This window comes from Salvelinus fontinalis, chromosome 21 (assembly GCF_029448725.1).
Source record: "Salvelinus fontinalis isolate EN_2023a chromosome 21, ASM2944872v1, whole genome shotgun sequence".
Lineage (NCBI taxonomy): Eukaryota > Metazoa > Chordata > Actinopteri > Salmoniformes > Salmonidae > Salvelinus > Salvelinus fontinalis.
The window spans coordinates 34,746,918-34,770,023 of record NC_074685.1 but is presented as its reverse complement, the minus strand read 5'-3'; the positions used below and the strand labels follow the sequence as shown (position 1 = coordinate 34,770,023).

The window sequence follows — 23,106 nt, the reverse complement described above, 5'->3', positions numbered from 1 at the left end:
AAATACTAAGCTATATTGTATGCTTCAAAAAAATTGAAAATTATAATATTTTATTTTGTATGCCAGCAGCATACCACCCTGCATACCACTGCTGGCTAGCTTCTGAAGCTAAGCAGGGTTGGTCCTGGTCAGTCCCTGGATGGGAGACTAGATGCTGCTGGAAGTGGTGTTGGAGGGCCAGTAGGAGGCACTCTTTCCTCTGGTCTAAAAAAATATCCCAAAGCCCCAGGGCAGTGATCCCATGGCACTTATCGTAAGAGTAGGGGTGTTAGTGATCCCATGGCACTTATCGTAAGAGTAGGGGTGTTAACCCCGGTGTCCTGGCTAAATTCCCAATCTGGCCCTCAAACCATCACGGTCACCTAATAATCCCTAGTTTACAATTGGCTCTTTCATCCCCCTCCTCTCCCCTGTAACTATTCCCCAGGTTGTTGCTGTAAATGAGAATGTGTTCTCAGTCAACTTACCTGGGTAAAATAAAGGATAAATAAAATACTAATACAATTGCTCAGAGAAATAGATTTATTTTTAATAGGGGGGGGTTATTGACACCCCTGTTTTCAATACCTAACCTTGCAACGATAACGGCACTGAGCCTTTTTAAAATGTTTCATGAGATTGGAGAACACATTGGGAGGGATCTTAGACCATTCCTCCATACATAATCTTTCCATATCCTTGATATCCTTTGTTTGCGCTTATGGACTGCCCTCTTCAATTCCAACCACAGGTTTTCAATAGTGTTCAAGTCCGCAGACTGAGATTATCGCGACTCAGGAGATGACCCATATGTAGACATGGGAGGCGGATAGTACAGTTCTCAGATGATTTATTAGAAACACAGGGCAGGCAGAGGTTCGTGATCAGGTCAGAGTCAGGCAGGTACAGGATGGCAGGCAGGGTCAGGGCAGGTAGAAAGGTCAGAACCAGGAAAAACTAGGAAATAACTAGGGAAACAGGAAGGCGGGAAAGAACGCTGGTAAGACCTGACAAGATAAGGCGAACTGGCAACAGACAAACAGAGAACACAGGTATAAAAACACAGGGGATAATGGGGAAGATGGGCGACACCTGTAGGGGGTGGAGACCAAGCACAAAGACAGGTGAAACAGATCAGGGTGTGATTTTGGGATCAATTAACCATTTCTTTAGGAATTGTGATATGTGCTTGGGGTTATTGCTGGAAGATCCACTTGCGGCCAAGTTTCAGCCTCCAGGAAAAGGCAACTATGTTTCGGGCTAAAATGTGCTGTTACTGGTTAAAGCTCATGATGCCGTTGACCTTGACAAGGGCCCCAGGACATTAAAGATCTACCACCATATTGTACAGTATGTATGGGGTTCATTTCTGCTTATGCATGCTTATTTCAACCCCAAACCCACCACTGGTGTGCGTGGCCAAAGAACTCACTTTTCCTGTCATCCAGCAAATGTAAATGCCTGGAGTTTGCTAAAAGGCATTGGCACTTGGACTGGAAACGGTGATATGGTCATATGACATGAAATTAGTGCTCTTTGGTCACCACACTAGTGGTGGGTTTGGTGTCAAAATAAGGATGTAAATGTAAAATATGGTGGTGGATTAAGGGCACTACATTCTACAGTGTTTTGATGTTGTATTCTGTATCCTCACTTGGCAAATTACTAAGGTTAATTTCAGTGTACAGATAACGAATTAAAGTATTAAGTAGACCTACTACTGTGCCTTTGTAAGTATTGTTGTGCTTGAATAATAAAAGGTATATCCACTTATTTGAGGCAAAATGTAGAGCCACTTGGTTTTCTCATTTAAACCCTCCTTGCCCAGAGGTATACTTTCCCTGAGCAGTCTCTATCCAGTCTCAAGGCTGAAGTTGAAGAATTCAGACGTTTTCTTCTTTTTTTTTTCATTGGGAACATTTACACTATGTTGGATGTGGCTGGCTCTGACGCAGAGCAGAAAGAGAGGGGTCTCATGGCAGAAGAAAGGGGTTTCCTTGTTAAACTTGGAGCCCATCAGTCATCCTGCTGGATCTGTTAGCCATGCAGTAGTGGATCTTTCCCTCAAATCAGATCAATTGAGTTTGTGTTTGTCACTGTGACCCGATGACGGGTCCCTCTCTCTGAGCTATCTCTTACTAATGACGACGCAGAGCTTCAGATGGTTTTTACATGTTGGATGTTTTTTCCTCTGTATTGTGTCTGAGTGTTTTTTGCTATTGTCACTGCTTAATGTGATACATTAACTAGGCTAACTGTAAATGAACTGCTAAATAACTAACTGTATTAACTTCCTGTAGAAGACAAAAAGTCAGACAGACAGCGGGGCAATGCCTTAGTATATCAAAGTTTGCTAGCCGACTATTAACTAACAATTAACTGACTGTTAACTAACTAGTACCTTACTGTGTCCCTCTAGAAGAGAAGAAGCCAGGCAGCGAAGCGGTGGCGGAGTACCTGGAGGGCAAGCAGAAATATGAAGACATGAGGAAACAGAAACTGAAGAAGGGATCCAGCAGAGAAGCACAGGTAACAGAGGAGTCATTACTCAAAACTGTGTCAGCTGTCATTTAGTCTCTACACATATTACATTTTAGTTATTTAGCAGACGCTCTTATCCAGAGCGACTTTCAGTAGTTAGTGCGTACATTTTCATACTGGTCCTCATTGAGGTCAGTTGGAGCTCTGGGATTATAGAGTGTTGATGACGTCAAACGCATATAAATGACCAGCAGTGCATTTTTTTCTTGATACAACGGGGTTGAGGGGAAAGTCTAAGACTTAGATGAGCGTTAGATCTTAAGATTTTGTTTTGTTAGTGACCCAGATCTCCCAGTGACCGTTAAGCTGATTGTCTTGTAGACAATGGCGCTGCTGGACCGATTCAAGTCCAAGCTGTCTTCAGCCATCACTGAGACCTCCGAGGCCCCTGAGGAGGCCCCAGAGGAGCTGGCAGAGGACGACGACAAAGGATGGTACGTTATGGTCTGCGTTCTGGCGGTCATGATATTTTGTCAGACGGTGATTGTCATGCAAATGACTGCCGGTCTCAAGGTAATTGACCGTTAATTAACATAAAATATCCCTGACATTTAGCATCTCCGGGCTTCCACACATAGCCTACAAGCCAATGATGTGAACCTTTGGAACATTTACATTTGAAAAAGTTCAATAAATCCATTTAATATAGCCAACACCATCACAATAAAACCATTATTTATTTTAGGCAGGTCTAAAGAAACATGATTTGAAGAAAATGTACCCTATTTCAGAAGAACAGAATAGCATATTCTGAGTCGTCCTTATGTTAGACCCTGCTCTGGCTGTGGGCTACACTAGTTAATTTAGCAGGCAATATTTGCTTATAATTCCTGTGGCATTATTTTATATTATTTTATGGTAAGAAGAATACAATTGAACATAGCTGAATAAATTAAGGATATTTTTCCCAAACGATTTACGAGGAAGTTAGCACAAGCGACTATTCTGTTGAGCGTTTAACAAAGAAACAGTTCCTCCTATATGCATCATTTAGAGTTATTTATGCAACTTTAGTTGCGATACAAACTCTCTTTAAGGGTTCATCTGAGCGTTCGGTCCTAACAACATCAGTCAAGCACCCAAACTAACTGGCTAACGTTAGTGTACTTCCAGACATAAATGAGAGAATAGCTCACTGACCATTTTACTCGCTCTAGCAGAGCTGGTTAGGCTGTTTTCATATTATCCAGAGCTTGCAACAATTTACGTTTTTTTTTGTCAACGTTTACTGACACCGGCCATATTTAACAGGTGTTGAGAGTTCGTAAATTTCGTCAGTTATTCTGCGCTCTCTCGGACGAGAGTGCTCTGAAATCGGAGTAGATAGCCAGAGCGAATTTACTAGCTACGTCTATCAACAGTTGTCGCAGTGACATTCTATTGAAATGGTTACTTGCAAACAGCTAGCTAGGTTAACAATGAACCATAATAGCTAGCTAGGTAAACAATGAACCATAATTCTAACTCATGATGTTACTACCCTGCATTAATCTGCAGGTAGCTAACCAACCAGGTTCAATGTTAGCTAGTTAACATTAGGCTATAACTAGCAAAGCAAATGGCTCTGAGATACGAATAATAAGATCATACACGTAACGTTAGCTAGCGAGCCAGCCAGCTAATGTTAGCTGGCAAGCTAACAGTACACTTTAACTTGAAATGAAAATTACTTTCTGCCAAATTAGAAACGTGTAATATCTGAAAATGTAGCTAGCAGTGACATTCTATTGAAATTAATACTTGCATAGTGGAGTCTTTTGATAAGACATGTACCTAGCTAAACAATGAACCATAATCCCAAATCATGATAATGGAGAGCAACACTTATGCAGTTCTACTACACAATATATATATATATATTTTTAAAGCAGGATTACCTACAAATACTGACCAGCTTAAATAGACAGAAGAGTGTTATATGGCAGACCAATCCGAACTCATGTCTCGGCATGTCCAGCCATTCATTATCTCAGCCAATCATAGCTAGCGTGAAGGTTGCTTACTTTAGTGGCTAAACCAACTAGGCTCATAATTTTAACAATTGTATTCGTATTTACAGGTGGCATACACATTTGTTATTAAGGCACATGAAAGTTCACATGTTCCAGAAAGCATTTCTGCCCAAAAAAACACATTTTGATTTTGAATGTTTTGAATGTGAGTTTGAACATTTTGAATGTGTTCCTGTGAAGTAGTGACCCGCGACATACGCCTAGTTTCCTGAAACTAGTCACATAAATATGACAGATCTTGCTTCTTTTGCCTGTTTTGTTTGTTTAATATACAACAGCAATATGTTGGATAAAGCAATTTTACAGATTCGTCTATTTTTAGATTTTTGTTATGCTGTAATAAAGGCTTTACAAAGGTTTTTCGTTAGAACAGACTGGTATTACTAACAATTTATTTAGTGTTTACACTGTTCCCAACAGGCAGAAAAATAATACTGTCATCTAACAGCACCTGTTGGTCACACATAATATGCACGCAGGTCTCGCTACTATTTTTAACACAGTGTGACCATCGGGCTCTTTCTTGAGTCACTTTTGTGTCTCCATTATTTAATCAAACCGTGTGCTTAAAGCACCAAACAAGCTCAGTGCATATGTAGTTGATTTTATTCAAACACACATGGTCTGTCAGGATGACTCTCGGTCAACCAAGATTTTTTTTTAGTCGAGAACAGCCTTACTTGCAATAAGTCCTAAGCAAAGTGTCCCACTGGGCACAGAAGTCAGTTCAACATCTAGTTTTGATTTACATTTGGATGAGTTGTCAAACTAACGTGAATTCAACTTGAAATCAACAAAAAATGGCACCGTGTCATTGGATTTAGGTTAAAAGTTGGGGATGAAAAGACGGAAATGCCCTTACGTCGAGGACTTTTTGCAGATCCAACCAGTTTTCCACGTTGATTCAACGTCATGACATTGATGGAATAGGGTGCCATTCAGGACGAGCCCTACTGTTGTTACCAGTTCTAGTGGGCCAGCCAGAGCAGCCCATCCACCATCCATCCGCCCCCCCCCCCCCTCCCCCCCTATCCTGTAACAGATATGTTATGTCTGTTAATGGCCAGTCATAACACAGGCCTGAGGAGCTGCTCCTTAACGACTTGACACACTGTTGAACTTTATACAGTGGATCAACACACTCTGACGGCTCTAGATTATATACAGTGCATTCGGAAAGTATTCAGACCCCTTTACTTTTTGGCTGGGGTCTTTGACAATTTTTAGGGCCTTCCTCTGACACCGCCTGGTGTAGAGGTCCTGGATGGCAGGAAGCTTAGCCCCAGTGATGTACAGGGCTCTACGCACTACGTACGCACTACGTACACACTATAAAATAAAAACTATCACATTTACATAAGTATTCAGACACTTTACTCAGTACTTTGTTGAAGCACCTTTGGCAGCGATTACAACCTCGAGTCTTCTTGGGTATGACGCTACAAGGTTGGCTCACCTGTATTTGGTGAGTTTCTCCCATTCTTCTCTGCAGATCCTCTCAAGCTCTGTCAGGTTGGATGGGGAGCGTTGCTGTACAGCTATTTTCAGGTCTCTCCAAAGATGTTCAAATGGGTTCAATGTCAGGCTCTGGCTGGGCCACTCAAGGATTCAGAGACTTGTCCCGCTGCCACAACCATGCTTCACTGTAGATAGAGATGGTGCCAGGTTTCCTCCAGACGTGACATTCAGGCCAAAGAGTTCAATCTTGGTTTCATTAAACCAGAGAATCTTGTTTCTCTTGGTCTGAGAGACTTTAGGTTCCTTTTGGCAAACTCCAAGCGGGCTGTCATGTGCCTTTTACTCAGGAGTGGCTTCCGTTTGGCCACTCTACCATAAAGGCCTGATTGGTGGAGTGCTGCAGAGATGGTTTTCCTTCTGGAAGTTTCTCCCACCTCCACAGAGGAACTCTAGAGCTCTGTCAGACTGACCATCGGTTTCTTGGTCACCCCTCAGACCAAGGCCCTTCTCCCCCGATTGTTCAGTTTGGCCCGGCGACCAGCTCTAGGAAGAGTCTTGGTGGTTCCAAACTTCTTTCATTTAGAATGATGGAGGCCACTGTGTTCTTGGGGACTTTCAGAGCTGCAGAACTGTTTTGGTACACTTCCCCAGATCTGTGTCTCAACACAATCCTGTCTCGGAGCTCTTTGACAATTCCTTTGACATGGCTTGGTTTTTGCTCTGATACGCATGGTCAGCTGTGGGACCTTATATAGACTGGTGTGTGCCTTTCCAAATCATGTCCAATCAATGGAATTTACCACAGGTGATCTACAATCGAGTTGTAGAAACATCTCAAGGATGATCAATGGAAACAGGATGCACCTGATCTCAATTTTGAGTCTCATAGCAAAGAGTCTGAATACTTATGCAAATAAGGCATTTCTGTTTTTTATTTTGTTTCTACATGTGCAAACATTTCTGAACCTATTTTCGCTTTGTCATTATGGGGTATTGTGTGTAGATTGATGAGGGAAAAAGTGTGTATAATCAATTGAACAAAGTCAAGGGGTCTGAATACTTTCCGAACACACTGTAGATGTAGCTATGGCCTGGGTGCCAGCCTTAGGTTTTAGTTTCCGTACTCTCAGAAACACAGACTGCCAGCCAGGTGAAAGGATTGCTCTAACATGGGCATGTTTATTTCTCTTTACTTTGACATACCTTGTTTTGTCTTAGTAGGCTTGGCTCATTTTGTGTGTGTGTGTGTGTGTGTGTGTGTGTGTGTGTGTGTGTGTGTGTGTGTGGTGCGACTACCTGTGTGTGTCTTCATGAGTACAGATGTGTGTGTTGTAAAGGCCGTTCCCGACCCTCGGCACAGCTCTACAGTAATAGTGGATGCCACTTTCTCTACCATCTAGGCCTTACACCAGGAATGAAGGGTTTGTCTGTGTCCCTAATCTGTGTTTTACACAAGACAACATTGAGTTGCCACTGTGTAAGAAACTAGCACATTGGGAAGTATAGGGATGTTTCTCTAAGGTTTTAGTGTGTGCAGGCTGAATGTGATGTACACTACAGTTAGGAGGACACTGTTCACTACTGTAGTCTGTTGGCTCGCAACGCTCCTTCTGTCAGACAAATCAGATGCATATGGAATTCCATTTTTTTCTCCCCCGGCCGGTCACATTTATGGTCTATTTCGGTTCTATTTTTCAATTTGATTACCTCCTCAAGATGGATTGTGTTTTGACGTTTCTCCTCTCTGCTGATGTGTTTTCAACGTCCTGCTGTGTCCTGACCAGAACAGAGAGCCTCACCGCAGTACTGACGACTCACTGAGAGCGAGACGCAGAGACACGGAGGGAGAGGGAGGGAGGGCTCCAGCCTACAGGAAACAAGCTAGCTAACACATTGCCCTGTGGAGCGGCTCCTGCTGGGAGTTAAAACACGGACGTGTGTCTGTGTATTGGCACCTGACGCCGTGCCAATACTTCAGATATACCAGTTTATTGAAGGCAATGAAGACAGCAGTGTGTGTGTGTTTGCAGAGCCTGGTCTCTCTGCCGTTTCCCTCAGTGGGCAGACAGAGCCACAGTCAGGAAATCAGCTTTTACATCGTGTTTTCCTCTCCCATTCTGATTTTCACCAACAGACCTCTGAGTCTCTCTCTCAGACCTCAATATATAGAGAGCGAGAGAGAGTCAGAGGGCTGAAATGAATCCCATGTGTTTGAACTTCGAGGAAAGTGTCTGTGTGAGAGATTTAGAATAACAAAACCTGTAGTTGCTATTAGTCTCAGCCAGCCAGGCCCCCAGCTCAGTCTCACTGTTTGGCCCCCGCCAGCCAGCTAGGTATGAGACAGGAGGAGGAGGGAAGACAGGGGCACAGTAGCCTAGCAGTCCCAGGCTGTGTCCCAAAAGGCACCCCGGGTCCCAAATGGTGCCCAGGGCTCTGGTAAGAAGTAGTGCACTATATAGGGAATAGGGTGTCATTTGGGCTGCAGACCTAATCTAGAACAACACCCGCCAGCCACGCACTAGCGTAGGATGTCTGTGCCACTCTGCGAGCTCTGGTACAGGAACTATTGGGTTACTACAGGTCAGACTCCCCAAGTCAAGTCTGGGCCAGGGGACTGTAAACTATTCCGTCTGGGTCTACAAACGTTATACTTTCTAGATCGCTCTGCTAACACACACACACACACACACTCTCACTCCAAGAAGCCAGCCATAGAGCCTCTGTCGCCCCACCCCCACCCCCCACCCCTCTTTCCTCCCTCTTTTCAGAAAGCGAAAGAAAAACAAATAGAGGAAAGGCTTCTGAGTTCTGAGGCTTCTGGGTAGAGAGTGGGTTTGATAAGCAGACTGGAGCGCTGAATGGTGGGAGCCCAGAGCCTGGCACACATACACATATACAGTGCCTTCAGAAAGTATTCACACCACTTGACTTTTTCCACATTTTGTTGCTACAAAGTGGAATAAATATGTATTTTAATTTTCACCTCTATTCACCCTGTCATTTAGGTTAGTACTGTGGAGTAACTACAGTGTTGTTGATCCATCCTCATTTTTTTCCTATCACAGCCATTAAACTGTAACTGTTTTAAAGTCACCGTTGGCTTCATGGTGAAATCCTTGAGTGGTTTGCTTCCTCTCCAGCAACTGAGTTAGGAAAAACACCTGTATCTTTGTAGTGACTGGGTGTATTGATTCACCATCCAAAGTGTAATTAATAACTTCACCATGCTCAAAGGGATATTTAATGTCTGCTTCTTTTCTTTTTTTACCCATCTACCAATAGGTGCCCTTTGTGAGGCATTGGAAAACCTCCATGGTCTTTGGCGTTGCATCTGTGTTTGAAATTCACTGCTCAACTGAAGGACATTACAGATACTTGTATGTGTGGGGTACAGAGATAGGGTAGTCTTTCAAAAATCTTGTTACTATTTTTGCACACAGTGTGTCTATGCAATTTATTATGTGACTTCTTAAGCACATTTTTACTCCTGAACTTATTTAGTCTTGCCATAACAAAGGTGTTGAATACTTATTGACTCAAGACATTTGAGCTTTTAATTTTGTATTAATTTGCAAACATATAGAAAAACATCATACCACTTTGACACTATGGGGTGTTGTGTGTAGATTGACACAATATCAATTTAATCTGTTTTAAATTCAGGCTGTAACACAACAAAATGTGGAAAAGGTCAAGAGGTGTGAATACTTTCTGAAGTCACTGTGTGTATACATATACACACACACATACACACACTGTTCTGTAGTCTGGGCAATGAGGCTGTGTTCCTGTCATCACTGAGGCTGCTAGACAAATTATGGTAGCGGTCCGCCTCGCACTGCAGGACTCCTCAGTCTGCCAGAGTAGAGCCACCATGACATCCTGGATGAGCTGTCACTACTACTGCCCAGTTCACATGAACACAGGAGGGGGGACTGCAGAGCACACACACATGCTTTACCTATGTACCCAGGCAGACTAAAAGGCAGACAAACACATAAGGCTGCACGATTCTCCCTCCCTTAAGGCTGCTTCCCAATCCCACGCACTTCAAGCCTCGCCCCCATGTCACTCTCCTTGTGCTCGGGAATTCACTCTGCCTCCATTGACCAAACCACAGCGTGCAGTCTACAGATTTTTCCAAACAAGAACTGCAGTAGGCAGCGTTCCACTTTGCTTCTTAACATAAATCCACATTTCTATATTTGATTATTCGCTTGTGTAACTTGCTCTCTGCAACACGCTGCTTAGTTGGTTTTAGCAAGCTACAAATGTGTCCGTATCTCACTGGATTTAGCTAGCCAGCTAGCTAGCTAACAATTAGCATTAGGAGCTGAAACACATTTTTGCTAGCTAAGTCCTGTGAGATACGGCAAATCTTGCTAGCAAACTTTTACTCTAATACAGGCCGAAACCCGTGGTGCAACAGCTTGTTTCTTAATCAGAGAGGACAAGGTGAAGAATGTTCTAACATCTTTGTCTGAACGTACATATCTATTTAAATCTAATTAGGGTCGCCTGGGAAACACTGACCAACACTTTGGTTCCTACTCTGTCACAACCATCTCCTCCCATATTTTTCTTCATTCGTTTTCATGCCAACCTAAACTGCATTCCAAGTGTCCACAGTATTCCAACCATGAAATTAGAATGATCATTCCATGTCTATGATTCCAACAGTTTTCCCAAGTGTTTTGATCTATATACGCAAGTAAAATTGCAGTATTTGGTACAAAAATTGCAATTAGATATGTTGCCCGTATTGTGCAGCCCTACACATACAAACACATACACTGAGTGTATAAAACATTATGAACACCTGCTCTTTCCATGACATAGACTGACCAGGTGAAAGCTATGATGTCACTTGTTAAATCCACTTCAATCTGTGTAGATGAAAGGGAGGAGACAGGCCAAAGAAGGATTTTTAAGCCTTGAGACAATTGAGACATTGATTGTGTGGGTGTGCCATTCAGAGGGTGAATGGGCAAGACAAAATAATCAAGTGCCTTTGAACGGGGTATGGTAGTAGGTGCCAGGCGCACCGGTTTGTATCAAGCACTGCAACGCTGCTGGGTTTTTAACGCTCAACGGTTCCCCGTGTGTATTAGGAATGCTCCGCCACCCAAAGGACATCCAGCCTACTTGACACAACTGTGGAAAGCATTGGAGTCAACATGGGCTAGCATCCCTGTGGAACGCCTTCGACACCTTGTACAGTTCATACCCCGAGGAATTGAGGCTGTCTTGAGGGCAAAAGGGGGGGGGGATTGCAACTCAATATTAGGAAGGTGTTCTTAATGTTTTGTACACTCAGTGTATATATAATATGCCATTTAGCAGATGTTTTTATGCTCTACCAACTGAGCTACCAAGGACCGCTATATACACATGCTTCACCGAAGCACATGGGCAGACACACACACATAGACACACACAGACAAGCCATCTGACAAAAATACACTCATACTGTACACTTAGCTTCGCATACAGACTCAAGTGCACACTCAGACACACGCCATCCAACACACACATACAAGGAGGACACACATTTCAATGTGATCTTAGTGGCTGATTAAAGGGGATCTGTCCCTAGGACCATACAGCAGAACTCGTATGGCAATAAGTTGGCTTATATTCTATTACTATAGAACGTTCATTATGTAAGTAATACCCCAGCTTGTCTGTTTTTCCATTGTCCGATTCGGACGGGATTCGTTTTTATGAAATTGCCCCCTGTAAATCTTTTTTTTTTCTTCTTTATATATACTGTTATGATGGAAGACTGGAGGCTGTTCTAGGCATGAACGGTGCAAAACGGCTGCCAGCTAAACTGGTTGAAATATGCAGGAATCGCTCCGCCATTTCCTGGTTGCTAAATTTCTAATAGTTTGCCTAATGTCCGTTTATATTACAAAACAAGCAATGTGTAGAGATTTATTGTACCATCTAAACCACTATGTATACACTATATATACAAAAGTATGTCGACACCCCTTCAAATTAGTGGGTTTGGCTATTTCAGCCACACCCGTTGCTGACAGGTGTATAAAATTGAGCACACAGCCATGCAATCGCCATAGACAAACATGGACAGTAGAATGGCCTTGCTGAAGAGCTCAGTGACTTTTAACCTGGCACCGTCATAGGATGCCACCTTTCCAACAAGTCAGTTTGTCAAATTTTTGCCCTGCTAGAGCTTCCCCAGTCAACTGTAAGTGCTGTTATTTTGAGGTGGCAACGTCTAGGAGCAACAACAGCTCAGCCGCGAAGTGGTAGGCCACACAAGCTCACAGAACGGGACCGCAGAATGCTGAAGCGCATAGCGCGTAAAATTTTGTAAAAACAAGAAGTGTTCATCGGGAGCTTCATGAAATGGGTTTCTATGGCCGACCAGCCGCACGCAAGCCTAAGATCACCATGTGCAATGCCAAGCGTCGGCTGGAGTGGTGTAAAGCTCGCCCCCATTGGACTCTGGAGCAGTGGAAACGTGTTCTCTGGAGTGATGAATCACGCTTCACCATCTGGCAGTCCGACAAACAAATCTGGGTTTGGCGGATGCCAGTAGAACGCTACCTGCCCCAATGCATAGTTCCAACTGTAAAGTTTGGAGGAGGATGAATAATGGTCTGGGGCTGTTTTTCATGGTCCGGGCTAGGCCCCTTAGTTCCAGTGAAGGGAAATCTTAATGCTACAGCATACAATGGCATTCTAGACGATTCTGTGCTTCCAACTTTGTGGCAACTGTTTAGGGAAGGCCCTTTCCTGTTTCAGCATGACAATACCCCTGTGCACAAAGCAAGGTCCATACAGAAATATTTTGTTGAGATCGGTGTGGAAGAACTTGACTGGCCTGCACAGAGCCCTGACCTCAACCCCATTGAACAGGGGGCCTAATCGCCCAACATCAGTGCCCTACCTCACTAATGCTCTTGTGGCTGAATGGAAGCAAGTCCCTGCAGCAATGTTCCAACATCTAGTGAACAGCCTTTCCAGAAGAGTGAAGACTGCTGCTATAACAAAGGGGGGACCAACTCCATATTAATGCCCTTGATTTTGGAATGAGATGTTTAACAAGCAGGTGTCCACATACTTTTGACCATGTAGTGTATTTAAACTTGTCTAGGAATAGCCTAATATTGGCTTTCAGTTAGGAGAAAGTATAAATAGCATCAATAAGAACCATGAACTGTATTCAGAAATTTAGTTAACTGATGTATTCGGCAATTTATCAATTCATTGGCGCACTATCATTTACTTAATCTTTTAAAAAAGACAAATAGTCACTGGGAATGTTGATATATGACAAAACAGAACTCATCTGTAGGCTATGTGCATAGGACTTTGTTTGCATAACACTTTGTAGCACTTTGTACATAGCTCTTTGCATCAATTTGTTCTCATGTTCTTGCCCAAACTGGGTGCATCACTGTAAAACTCTGTAATATCCCTCAAAACACAGGGATGACGATTCACACTAGATAAATATTATCAAAGGACCTGGGAGTTTGTAAAAAAAAATAATAATATTTTTTTTTTTTAAAAGGTAGGTTTTTGGGGCTGGAATAATAACCTTCCCGCCAAGTAAAAATGATAGATATGGCAGATTCGGACAAGATAGGGCTTTAACTAACTACCTGTAATAGTAGTACATCACTGTAATAGACAAGATAGGGCTTTAACTAACTACCTGTAATAGTAGTACATCACTGTAATAGACAAGATAGGGCTTTAACTAACTACCTGTAATAGTAGTACATCACTGTAATAGACAAGATAGGGCTTTAACTAACTACCTGTAATAGTAGTACATCACTGTAATAGACAAGATAGGGCTTTAACTAACTACCTGTAATAGTAGTACATCACTGTAATAGACAAGATAGGGCTTTAACTAACTACCTGTAATAGTAGTACATCACTGTAATAGACAAGAAAGGGCTTTAACTAACTACCTGTAATAGTAGTACATCACTGTAATAGACAAGATAGGGCTTTAACTAACTACCTGTAATAGTAGTACATCATTGTAATAGACAAGATAGGGCTTTAACTAACTACCTGTAATAGTAGTACATCACTGTAATAGACAAGATAGGGCTTTAACTAACTACCTGTAATAGTAGTACATCACTGTAATAGACAAGATAGGGCTTTAACTAACTACCTGTAATAGTAGTACATCACTGTAATAGACAAGATAGGGCTTTAACTAACTACCTGTAAAAGTAGTACATCACTGTAATAGACAAGATAGGGCTTTAACTAACTACCTGTAATAGTAGTACATCACTGTAATAGCGCAAACAGTCAAAGAGATTTGGGCCTGAAGCTCTTCGTCTGGTTTGGCTTTGTCTCCGTCTCTCGGCTTCTGTGAATTGGTTATAGCATCTTCCCTTTTATCTTGTTTTTAATTCCCCGGGGGTTGCAGCTCCGTGACCCCTGGTAACGCATGGCCTTTATCAGAACCCTCCAAACAGGTGTGGTGGGTCAAGACACTGTCAGAGCGTTATGCATGTCGCGCAAATTCCTCTGCGCCGGGCAGATGTGTCTGCGTGATGGACACCGGTGACCTGCCTCACCCCTCTTGTCCTCTCTCTCCACTCTGCTGTCTCCCCGGGAATTCCTGCTCTCACTGTATCTATATACTGGGAGTTTGATCGATAACTGTTACACTGACACGCTTGGCCTATTAGGTAACGTGTCAGGGTTTTTTTCGTCAAAGTGTTGATAGAGGCTGAATCATAAAGACAGTTGGCTTTTTTAAACCGAACAATATCTTCAGATTCCGCCGTTCTCCCTTTTTCTCTGTTTTGCGGAGGTGCTGCTTGCTGCAAGTCCACAAAGGACAAAAGAACAGCCAAGGATGCTTCCACATGCATATCAGTCATCTTCCTTCTCTTATTCCTATTCCTCCTCATCACGTACCTCCTCCTCATCTTCCGCTCCATCCTCTTCCTGCTCTTCCCGAAGAGAACGGAACATTTCAACCCTGTATTTTGGTCCATGTTTTTATTCTTACACTGTGATAAGGGCACGTGTTGCTGTGTTGTAGCCTGTTCCTTTACCATCAATACAATGCCATCACTCACCACCATGGCATCTTGATACCATAAATGCCTGTTGTGACAGAACACCGGCTTCAAAGGGAATGTGATTTTATTTGAATTGATGGAGAGGAACAGATGGAGAGTTCCATATCACTAGATGTGATTTACTGAGTTGACATCACAGTGCTGTATTTGCTGTTCTTTGAACCTCCTCTTTCTCTGATTTTAGGATGGCCCATGTTCTCCAGTTTGACGAGCAAACCAGGAAAGTCAAGGATGCCAACATGCAGGACGAAGACACGTTTGAGATCTCCGACCCACGAAACCCCGTCAACAAACGGCGGAGAGAGGAGAGCAAGAAGATCATGAAGGAGAAGAAGTCCAAGAGGTGAGGGGTCAGGGATTAGGCATGGAGATTATCCCCAGCCATGTGACTGACCAAGCCTCTCCTCTCTTCCTCTCTAACCTACCACTTCAAAAACAACTGTCTCTCCTGAGTGAACTTTGAACCTTGGAATGCCATGAACAACCAAACAAAGCTATTTCTGAGGAGCTGTTGGAATCCATTCACATCTGAACGGTGAAGGGAATGGCTAACACAGGGCTAATGTGACTTCAGCCCATCAGGGTTATCCCTCATAAAAGGGAAACGCACATGACCTGACAGCTATAGCTAATCTAAAACTATCCATCATCAAGACATAGTATCATTTTGAACTGCAACGTGAACCCACATTTCCCAAGAATAGGTTCATTTTCTGTCATACAGTACTGTATGTTGTGATTGCGGGAGTTTTGGAAAGTAAAGGTGAAATGTTGAGAAATGCCCAGGTATCCAGGCAAAGTAGGGTGATGGATGATGGTCCAAGTCATTGATGTCAACATGTCTGATGACCAATGTTGTGAACATGTACTGATAATAAATGACCTTTGTCATAAGACATAAATTCCTTTTGATGTGTGCAGCTGTGTTTGTATTCCTCTCTGCGTTCGCTGTATTAAGAATTCCTCAACCATTGGCTTGGGCAGGTGAGCGCAACATGGACGATACACACTGGGATGTCCAATTGTTTACTGTCCGTGGAGACGGGGAGAGGAACCCAACTTCGACTATTTACGTTTGACATTTGACTCATTTAGCAGATGTTCTAATCCAGAGCGGTTTACAGTTAGCGCATTCATCTTAAGGTAGCTAGGTGAGACAACCACACATCAAAGTTATAGTAAGCAACAGAAAGGTCCTTAGTAAAGCTGCTATCAGCAAAGTCAGCACTGGTAAGCAAAGACAAGTGTGACTGTTCATGCAAGAAGGGCAACTACTGAGATGGAGAGTAAACCAGCACGACACCGTATGCTTTTGAGATTAAGGAAAGAAGATTATGAGAGGAAGTTACTTTAAACTACTGAGAGAGATCCTCCCAGAATGTGTTGTGAAAACCCTTGACTATGGTGAGGAATGAGCAGTAAGCAGAAAGGGAGGAGAGACAATGGAACACAGTAGCTGCTGCAGTAGTTTCCCCTTTACATTGATCTACGGTCAGTTTAGCGTTGTTCCCCTATAGTTAACATCAGTATCTGGAGAGGGTAAGCTGATCCTGTATCTGTGCCCAAAGCCAACTTTTCCTCATATCTGATATAACAGCAGCTGAGTAGACAGAGCCAGCCAGTGTGACTTCACATGACTGGAATCATAAAAACAGCTCTCCAGCAGAAGTTGTGAAAACTGGTATTAAAGCTCGATTAAGTCCCCGACTCTGTCTTTATTTAAGCACCATAGTTGTATTCCAAATGGCATCCTTTTCCCCATATAGTGCATTACTTGTGACCAGGGCCAATATGGTTCTGGTCAAAAGTAGTGCACTGTATAGGGTGAAATTTGGGATGCACATTGAGTCAGTCTGTAGGGCTTCCTCTCCTCTCTGTTCCAACCCTGTCAGTTAAAACAGTCAGGCAGGATATGATCTGCCTTCACCCAGCCATTTCACAGTCATTTCACCAGATTGACGCAAGGAACACATAGCTGTGGTGAAATCGAACTAGTGACAATCGAACCTCCTTGCCTCTCTTTTTATGTATCGTTCCTTTCATACTCCATCAACTGAGAGTCATAGGCTCTGGTAAAATAGGGTGGTTCTGGTCATATGTCATAGCGTACTATATGGGGACTGCAATAGGGTGGTTCTGGTCAAAAGTAGTGCACTACACAAAGATTAGGGTGGCATTTGAGACTAGACTAGCCTCTCTGCTTTAATGTAGTGGTTTTGTTAGGGTAAATGATGTAGATTTGCCATGTGTGTGACCAGGAGCAGAGTTTGGCCGGCAAGCCGCCTTTTACTGCTCTTCTGGGTTCATGCTTAACTTCTCATATGGAACAGGAAGGAGAGTTAATGTTCCACTATGAGCCTGGTCACCCAGCCACGGCCTGGCCCGAGTCTGAGCTGCTGCTAATGTAAAACAGGTGAGAGGCACCATGCTTTAGTTAGACTACCTACTGGAGCCATGCCAGTGGCTGGCCAATGGTGGGTCACAACCAGTGGTGTAAAGTACTTAAGTAAAAATACTTTAAAACTACATAAGTAGTTTTTGGGGGTTTCTGTACTTTACTATTTATATTTTTGACTACCTTTACTTCACTACATTCCTAAAGAAAATAATGTACTTTTTACTCCATACGTTTTCCCTGACACCTAAAAGTACTCGTTACGTTTTGAATGCTTAGTCGGGACAGGAAAATTGTCCAATTCACACACTAATCAAGAGAACATCCCTGGTCATGGTCATCCCTACTGCCTCTTATCTGGTGAACTCACGAAAACACAAATATTTAGTTTGTAAATTATATCTGAGTGTTGTAGCATGCCCCTGGCATGCTTAATCTGTAAATTAAAACAAATATATATATAATTGTGACATCTGGTTTGCCTAATATAAAGAATTTGAACTGATTTATACTTTTATTTTTGATACTTAAGTATATTTTAGCAATTGCATTTACTTTTGATACTTCAGTATATTAAAAACCAAATACTTTTAGACTTTCACTGAAGTTGTATTTTACTGGGTGACATTCACTTTTACATGAGTCATTTTCTATTAAGGTATCTTTACTTTTACTTAAGTATGACAATTGGGTACTTTTTCACCACTTGTCACAACCGATTCCTTACAACATAAATGGGTAGTTTTGCCAGTCAACTTTGGCTTGTACGTGGCTGATATCAATATTGTCTCTTGGCTAGAATTAATTTCTGTTTACAAAAGCTCTCACAATATTGTGCAGAACAAATAGACATGAAACAGTCAAGAAGTTAAATATAAGGAGCTAGCTACTGTATTAGCTTGATCGAATTATCAGCTGAGAATACAAAAACAGCTTAAGCGTAAATCTTTGTTCCCAGACGATGAGACGCGATTGTCTGCCGTCCCATTGTGACACACAATAGATACTGGCTCTGAGACCGCCATCCGCAGGGTACGCAAAGCCCGAACGCACACCTCACCACAATTCCCAACCAACGCAGCTCCGGTACGCGTCCTCTATTCATTTGAATGAGTCGACAGTTGAAGAAATTGCTTGAGTTGCACTGAGTATTCGAAAAGTATGAAATCCAACCGTCCTATATTCTAGAACATTGCTGTGCATACGTGTACCGGTTTTGGGACTATGATTAAACCCTTTAGCCTTAACATGGAGACTTCCTAGTGGCGGTTGGAGAGGGTACAAAGGACAAGACAATGCCACTCCTCTCTCCAGTCCAGCAACACCAGCAAAATACTTGACATTCCCTGTCATGACCTTGCTGTGGCTAGCTCTGGGCAGGAAATACCGCTCATGGTTGCTGCTGTCTGTCTGAACGTCCATCCATCTGTCACGTGACTGCTGGGGATGAGATTTGAGGTAATAACGTTATCATGCTCCACCACCGCCACCACTATCTTCTCTGCCCCTGTGGACGGGCTGACGGACGTTACAAATAGCAGACTAATCCTTCTGCTCACCTAAAAACACAGTATGTGTGTGTTTGTGTGTGTCTGAGCTACATCAGGTTGGCTGGGAAGGATGGCTACTTTTACTATATTCTTTTTTTGGGGGGGGTCGGATAACATTACGGTTTACCTTGGGCTCTACAGGGCTTTGATGCTGCTTCCCTCAACCCTTCAGATGAGTTTTCCTGCCCATTTCCTACTGCATATAATGTAAATAACTTGTAACACACACACTCCTGCTCCATGGTTTTACTGCACATTTAGCATTCCAGTGACCTGTGACCCCCCTCCTCCTCCCAATACACACACACCCTTTCCAGTGACTTTGTAAAGGTATTTTAGTTTGACCTTGCTTCTGATCTACCCTCACCCCCACCCATTTGACATGATATGAAATACAGCCTCCTTGTGTGCTCTTACCCCTATACCCCGGGAGGTGTGGAGCAGCATGGGAGGACCAGGATGTGGAGTGGGCCACGTGTCTGACATCTAACCCCTAGCCATGAGTCCTCACAGCCTGGTCAAGTCCCCTGTGTGAGAGGGAGCAACGTGGCTGTATGGGGCAGGAGCTGTGTGTGTGCCTGTGTCCATGCGGAATTAGTAGGGTTGGATAGCGCACCTAACCTAAAATCGCCGCTTTGCGACTGTGTCCTTCTCTTTTGCCTTATAGCAGGGTTTCCAAAACTCGGTCCTGGGGCTCCCCCTGTGTGCACGTTTAGTTTTTTGCCCTAGCACTACACAGCTGATTCAAATCATCAAACCTTGATGATTAGTTGGCTCTTTGAATCAGCTGTGTAGTGCTAGGGCAAAAACCAAGAGGTGCACCCGGGGTGGGGGGCCCAGTACCGAGTTTGGTAAACCCTGCTATAGGGCATCGGAACAGGGTCACCAGAGCATGTCCATAAGAAGGGAGCCCATTTGTGTTGATATTAGGGTTATTCATGAGTTGGAGAGAGTGAGCTCAAAGAGGAGAGAGAGATCTGAGGGAAAATGCCACTGTAGGTCTCTGTAGCCTATTATAAAGCAGTATGACCTTGGTGCAACATGCAGCACTATCATTTCAATAGCCTGAATTAAACTGTGAGTGCATTAGCTGAATCTGAGCCATGTGTACTGTGCTTTTACTACCTCTGTCTGTCTTTCTAGGTCTCTGTGACCCTCTCTGTCACAGTGCCCTGTTCATTACTACCTGAGCTGTGTTGCTGACAGTCTATCTACTCATCTGAGTCTTCGTATTCTATTGGCCTCATGGTGAAAAAAAATGAGGGGGTAGTTAAAGTCAAACAGAGGTAGACAGGGCCCCTGTTCGTTAATAGGGTTAACCTGTATAAATGTCCTCGTGTCACAGATATTTCACTGCCACTTTCTGAGATTTATTTTTCAGCAGCAGGTTTTTCCTCTCTTCCCCTCCTTCGTCTTCTCCTCTCTGTAATGCAATTGTGATTCTTCAAATCACATTTGATTTGTCACATCCGCTGAATGCAACGGGTGTAGACTTTTCCCGTGAAATGCTTGCTTACCAGCCCTTCCCGACGATGCAGAGTTTAAAAATAAAATAGTAACACAAGAAATAAAATAAAATACACAAGAATGGAGCTACAGTATATACAGGGAGTACCAGTACCAGATCAATGTGCAGAGGTACGAGGTATTTGAGGAAGATACACTACATGGCCAAAAGTATGTGGAGTATGCTCGTCAAACATCTCATTCCAAAATCATGGGCATTAATATGGAGTTGGTCCCCCCTTTGCTGCTATAACAGCCTACACGTTTCTGGAAAGGCTTTCCACTAGAGGTTGGAACATTGCTGCGGAGACTTGCTTCCATTCAGCCACAAGAGCATTAGTGAGGTCGGGCAATGATGTTGGGCGATTAGGCCAGGTTTGCAGTCGCCGTTCCAATTCATCCCAAAGGTGTTTGATCGTGTTGAGGTCAGGGCTCTGTGCAGGCCAGTCAAGTTCTTCCCCACCGATCGCGACAAACCATTTCTGTATGGACCTCGCTTTGTGCACGGGGTCATTGTCATGATGAAACAGGAAAGGGCCTTACCCAAACTGTTGCCACAAAGTTGGAAGCACAGAATCGTCTGGAATGCCATTGTATGCTGTAGCGTTAAGATTTCCCTTCACTGGAACTAAGGGGCCTAGCCCAAACCATTATTCCTCCTCCACCAAACTTTACAGTTGACACTATGCATTCGGGCAGGTAACGTTCTCCTGACATCTGCCAAACCCAGATTTGTCCATCAGACTGCCAGATGTTGAAGCGTGATTCATCACTCCAGAGAACGCATTTCCACTGCTCCAGAGTCCAATGGCTGTGAGCTTTACTCCACTCCAGCTGACGCTTGGCATTGCACATGGTAATCTTAGGTTTGTGTGCAGTTGCTCGGCCATGGAAACCCATTTCATGAAGCTCCCAACAAACACTTCTTGTGAGGCAGTTTGAAACTTGGTAGTAGTGTTGCAACCCGAGGACAGACTATTTTTAAGTGCTACGCTCGTGCTTCAGCACTCGGCGGTCCCGTTCTGTGAGCTTGTGTGGCCTACCACTTTGCAACTGAGCCGTTGTTGCTCCTAGATGTTTCCACTTTACAATAACAGCACTTACAGTTGACCAGGGCAGCTCTCGCATTGCATATTTTTGACGAACTGACTTGTTGGAAAGGTGGCACTGACTTGTTGGATGGTGCCACATTGAAAGTCACTGAGCTCTTCAATAAGGCCATTCCACTGCAATGTTTGTCTATGGAGATTGCACGGTTGTGTGCTCAATTTTATACACCTGTCAGCAACGGGTGTTGCTGAATTAGCTGAATCCACTCACTCATTTCAAGGGGTCCACATACTTTTGTATATATAGTGTCGGCGGGGCATTTTGGTGGTGCATTTATCATACTAAGCGGTGATGCAGCCAGTCAAGATGCTCTCGATGGTGCAGCTGTAGAGCTTTTTGAGGATCCGAGGGCCCATGCCAAATCTTTTCAGCCTCCTCAGGGGGCAGAGGCTGTGATGGGCCATCTTCACAACTGTGCGGGTGTGTGTGGACCATGTTAAGTCCTTAGAGATGTGGGCGCCAAGGAACTTGAAGCTCTCGACCCGCTCCACAACAGCCCCATTGATGTGGATGGCGTTCTCTCCCCCTTTTCTCCTGTAGTCCACGATCAGCTCCTTGGTCTTACTGACGTTGAGGGAGAGGTTGTTGTCCTGGCACAACACTGCTAAGTCTCTGTAGACTAATTCATCATCATCGGTGATCTGGCTTACCACCATTGTGTAGTCAGCAAACTTGATAATGGTGTTGGAGTCGTGCGTGGCCACACAGTCGTGGGTGAACAGGGAGTACAGGAGAGGACTAAGCACACACCCCTGAGGGTCCCCCATGTTGAATGTTAGTGTGAAGGAGATGTAGTTGCCTACCCTCACCACTTGGGGCAGTCCTGTCAGGAAGTCCAGGATCCAGTTGCAGAGGGGAGGGGTTCATTCCCAGGGTCCCTAGCTTGGTGATGAGCTTGGAGGGGACTATGGTGTTGAACGCTGAGCTGTAGTCTATGAACAACATTCTCACATAGTTACTTCCCCTCTTGTCCAGGTGGGAGTGGGCAGTGTGAAATGCAATTGAGACTCATGGCTGGGTTTCCCATTGTAATGGGTTATTGTCTGCAAACCTTGCCACATACGACGATCATCGGAGCCGGTGTAATAGGATTCCACCTTTGGTTCATGTTTGATTTCTTGGTCGTAGCGGGCTTTCTTGTATGCGTCCATGTCCCATTCCTTGTAAGTGGTTGCTCTAGCCTTTAGCCCAGTGCGACATTGCCTGTAATCCATGGTTTTTGGTTTGGATACGTTCTTATAGTCACTGTGGGGACTACGTCGTGTATGCACGTTTTTGATGAAACCCATGACTGTAAACTCCTCAATGCTATCGGAGGAATCCCAGCAAAAAAAAGATCCCAGGCTATACTAGCAAAACAGTCTTGTAGCCTCGTGTCTGCGTCATCCGACCACTTCTGTATTGAGTGCATCATTTGTACTTCCTTTTTGAGCTTTTGTTTGTAAACAGGAAGCAAGGCA

At 43.7% G+C, this 23,106-nt stretch overlaps 1 protein-coding gene across 2 annotated transcripts in view; it reads left to right on the top strand.

The window, feature by feature from the left end:
* Nucleotides 1–15,987, top strand: part of cwc27 (CWC27 spliceosome associated cyclophilin) — a 50,543-nt gene extending 34,556 nt beyond the window's left edge. Inside the window, exons 12-14 of one of the 2 annotated variants that reach the window (XM_055874991.1) lie at nt 2,402–2,508; nt 2,842–2,954; nt 15,270–15,987. In XM_055874991.1, the coding sequence (XP_055730966.1) occupies nt 2,402–2,508; nt 2,842–2,954; nt 15,270–15,432 (383 nt within the window). In that variant the 3' untranslated portion in view covers nt 15,433–15,987. Of the gene's footprint in view, nt 1–2,398; nt 2,509–2,841; nt 2,955–15,269 lie in introns of both variants that reach the window. The other variant, XM_055874989.1, reaches the window with a different exon arrangement.
* The last annotated feature ends 7,119 nt before the right edge of the window (nt 15,988–23,106 follow it).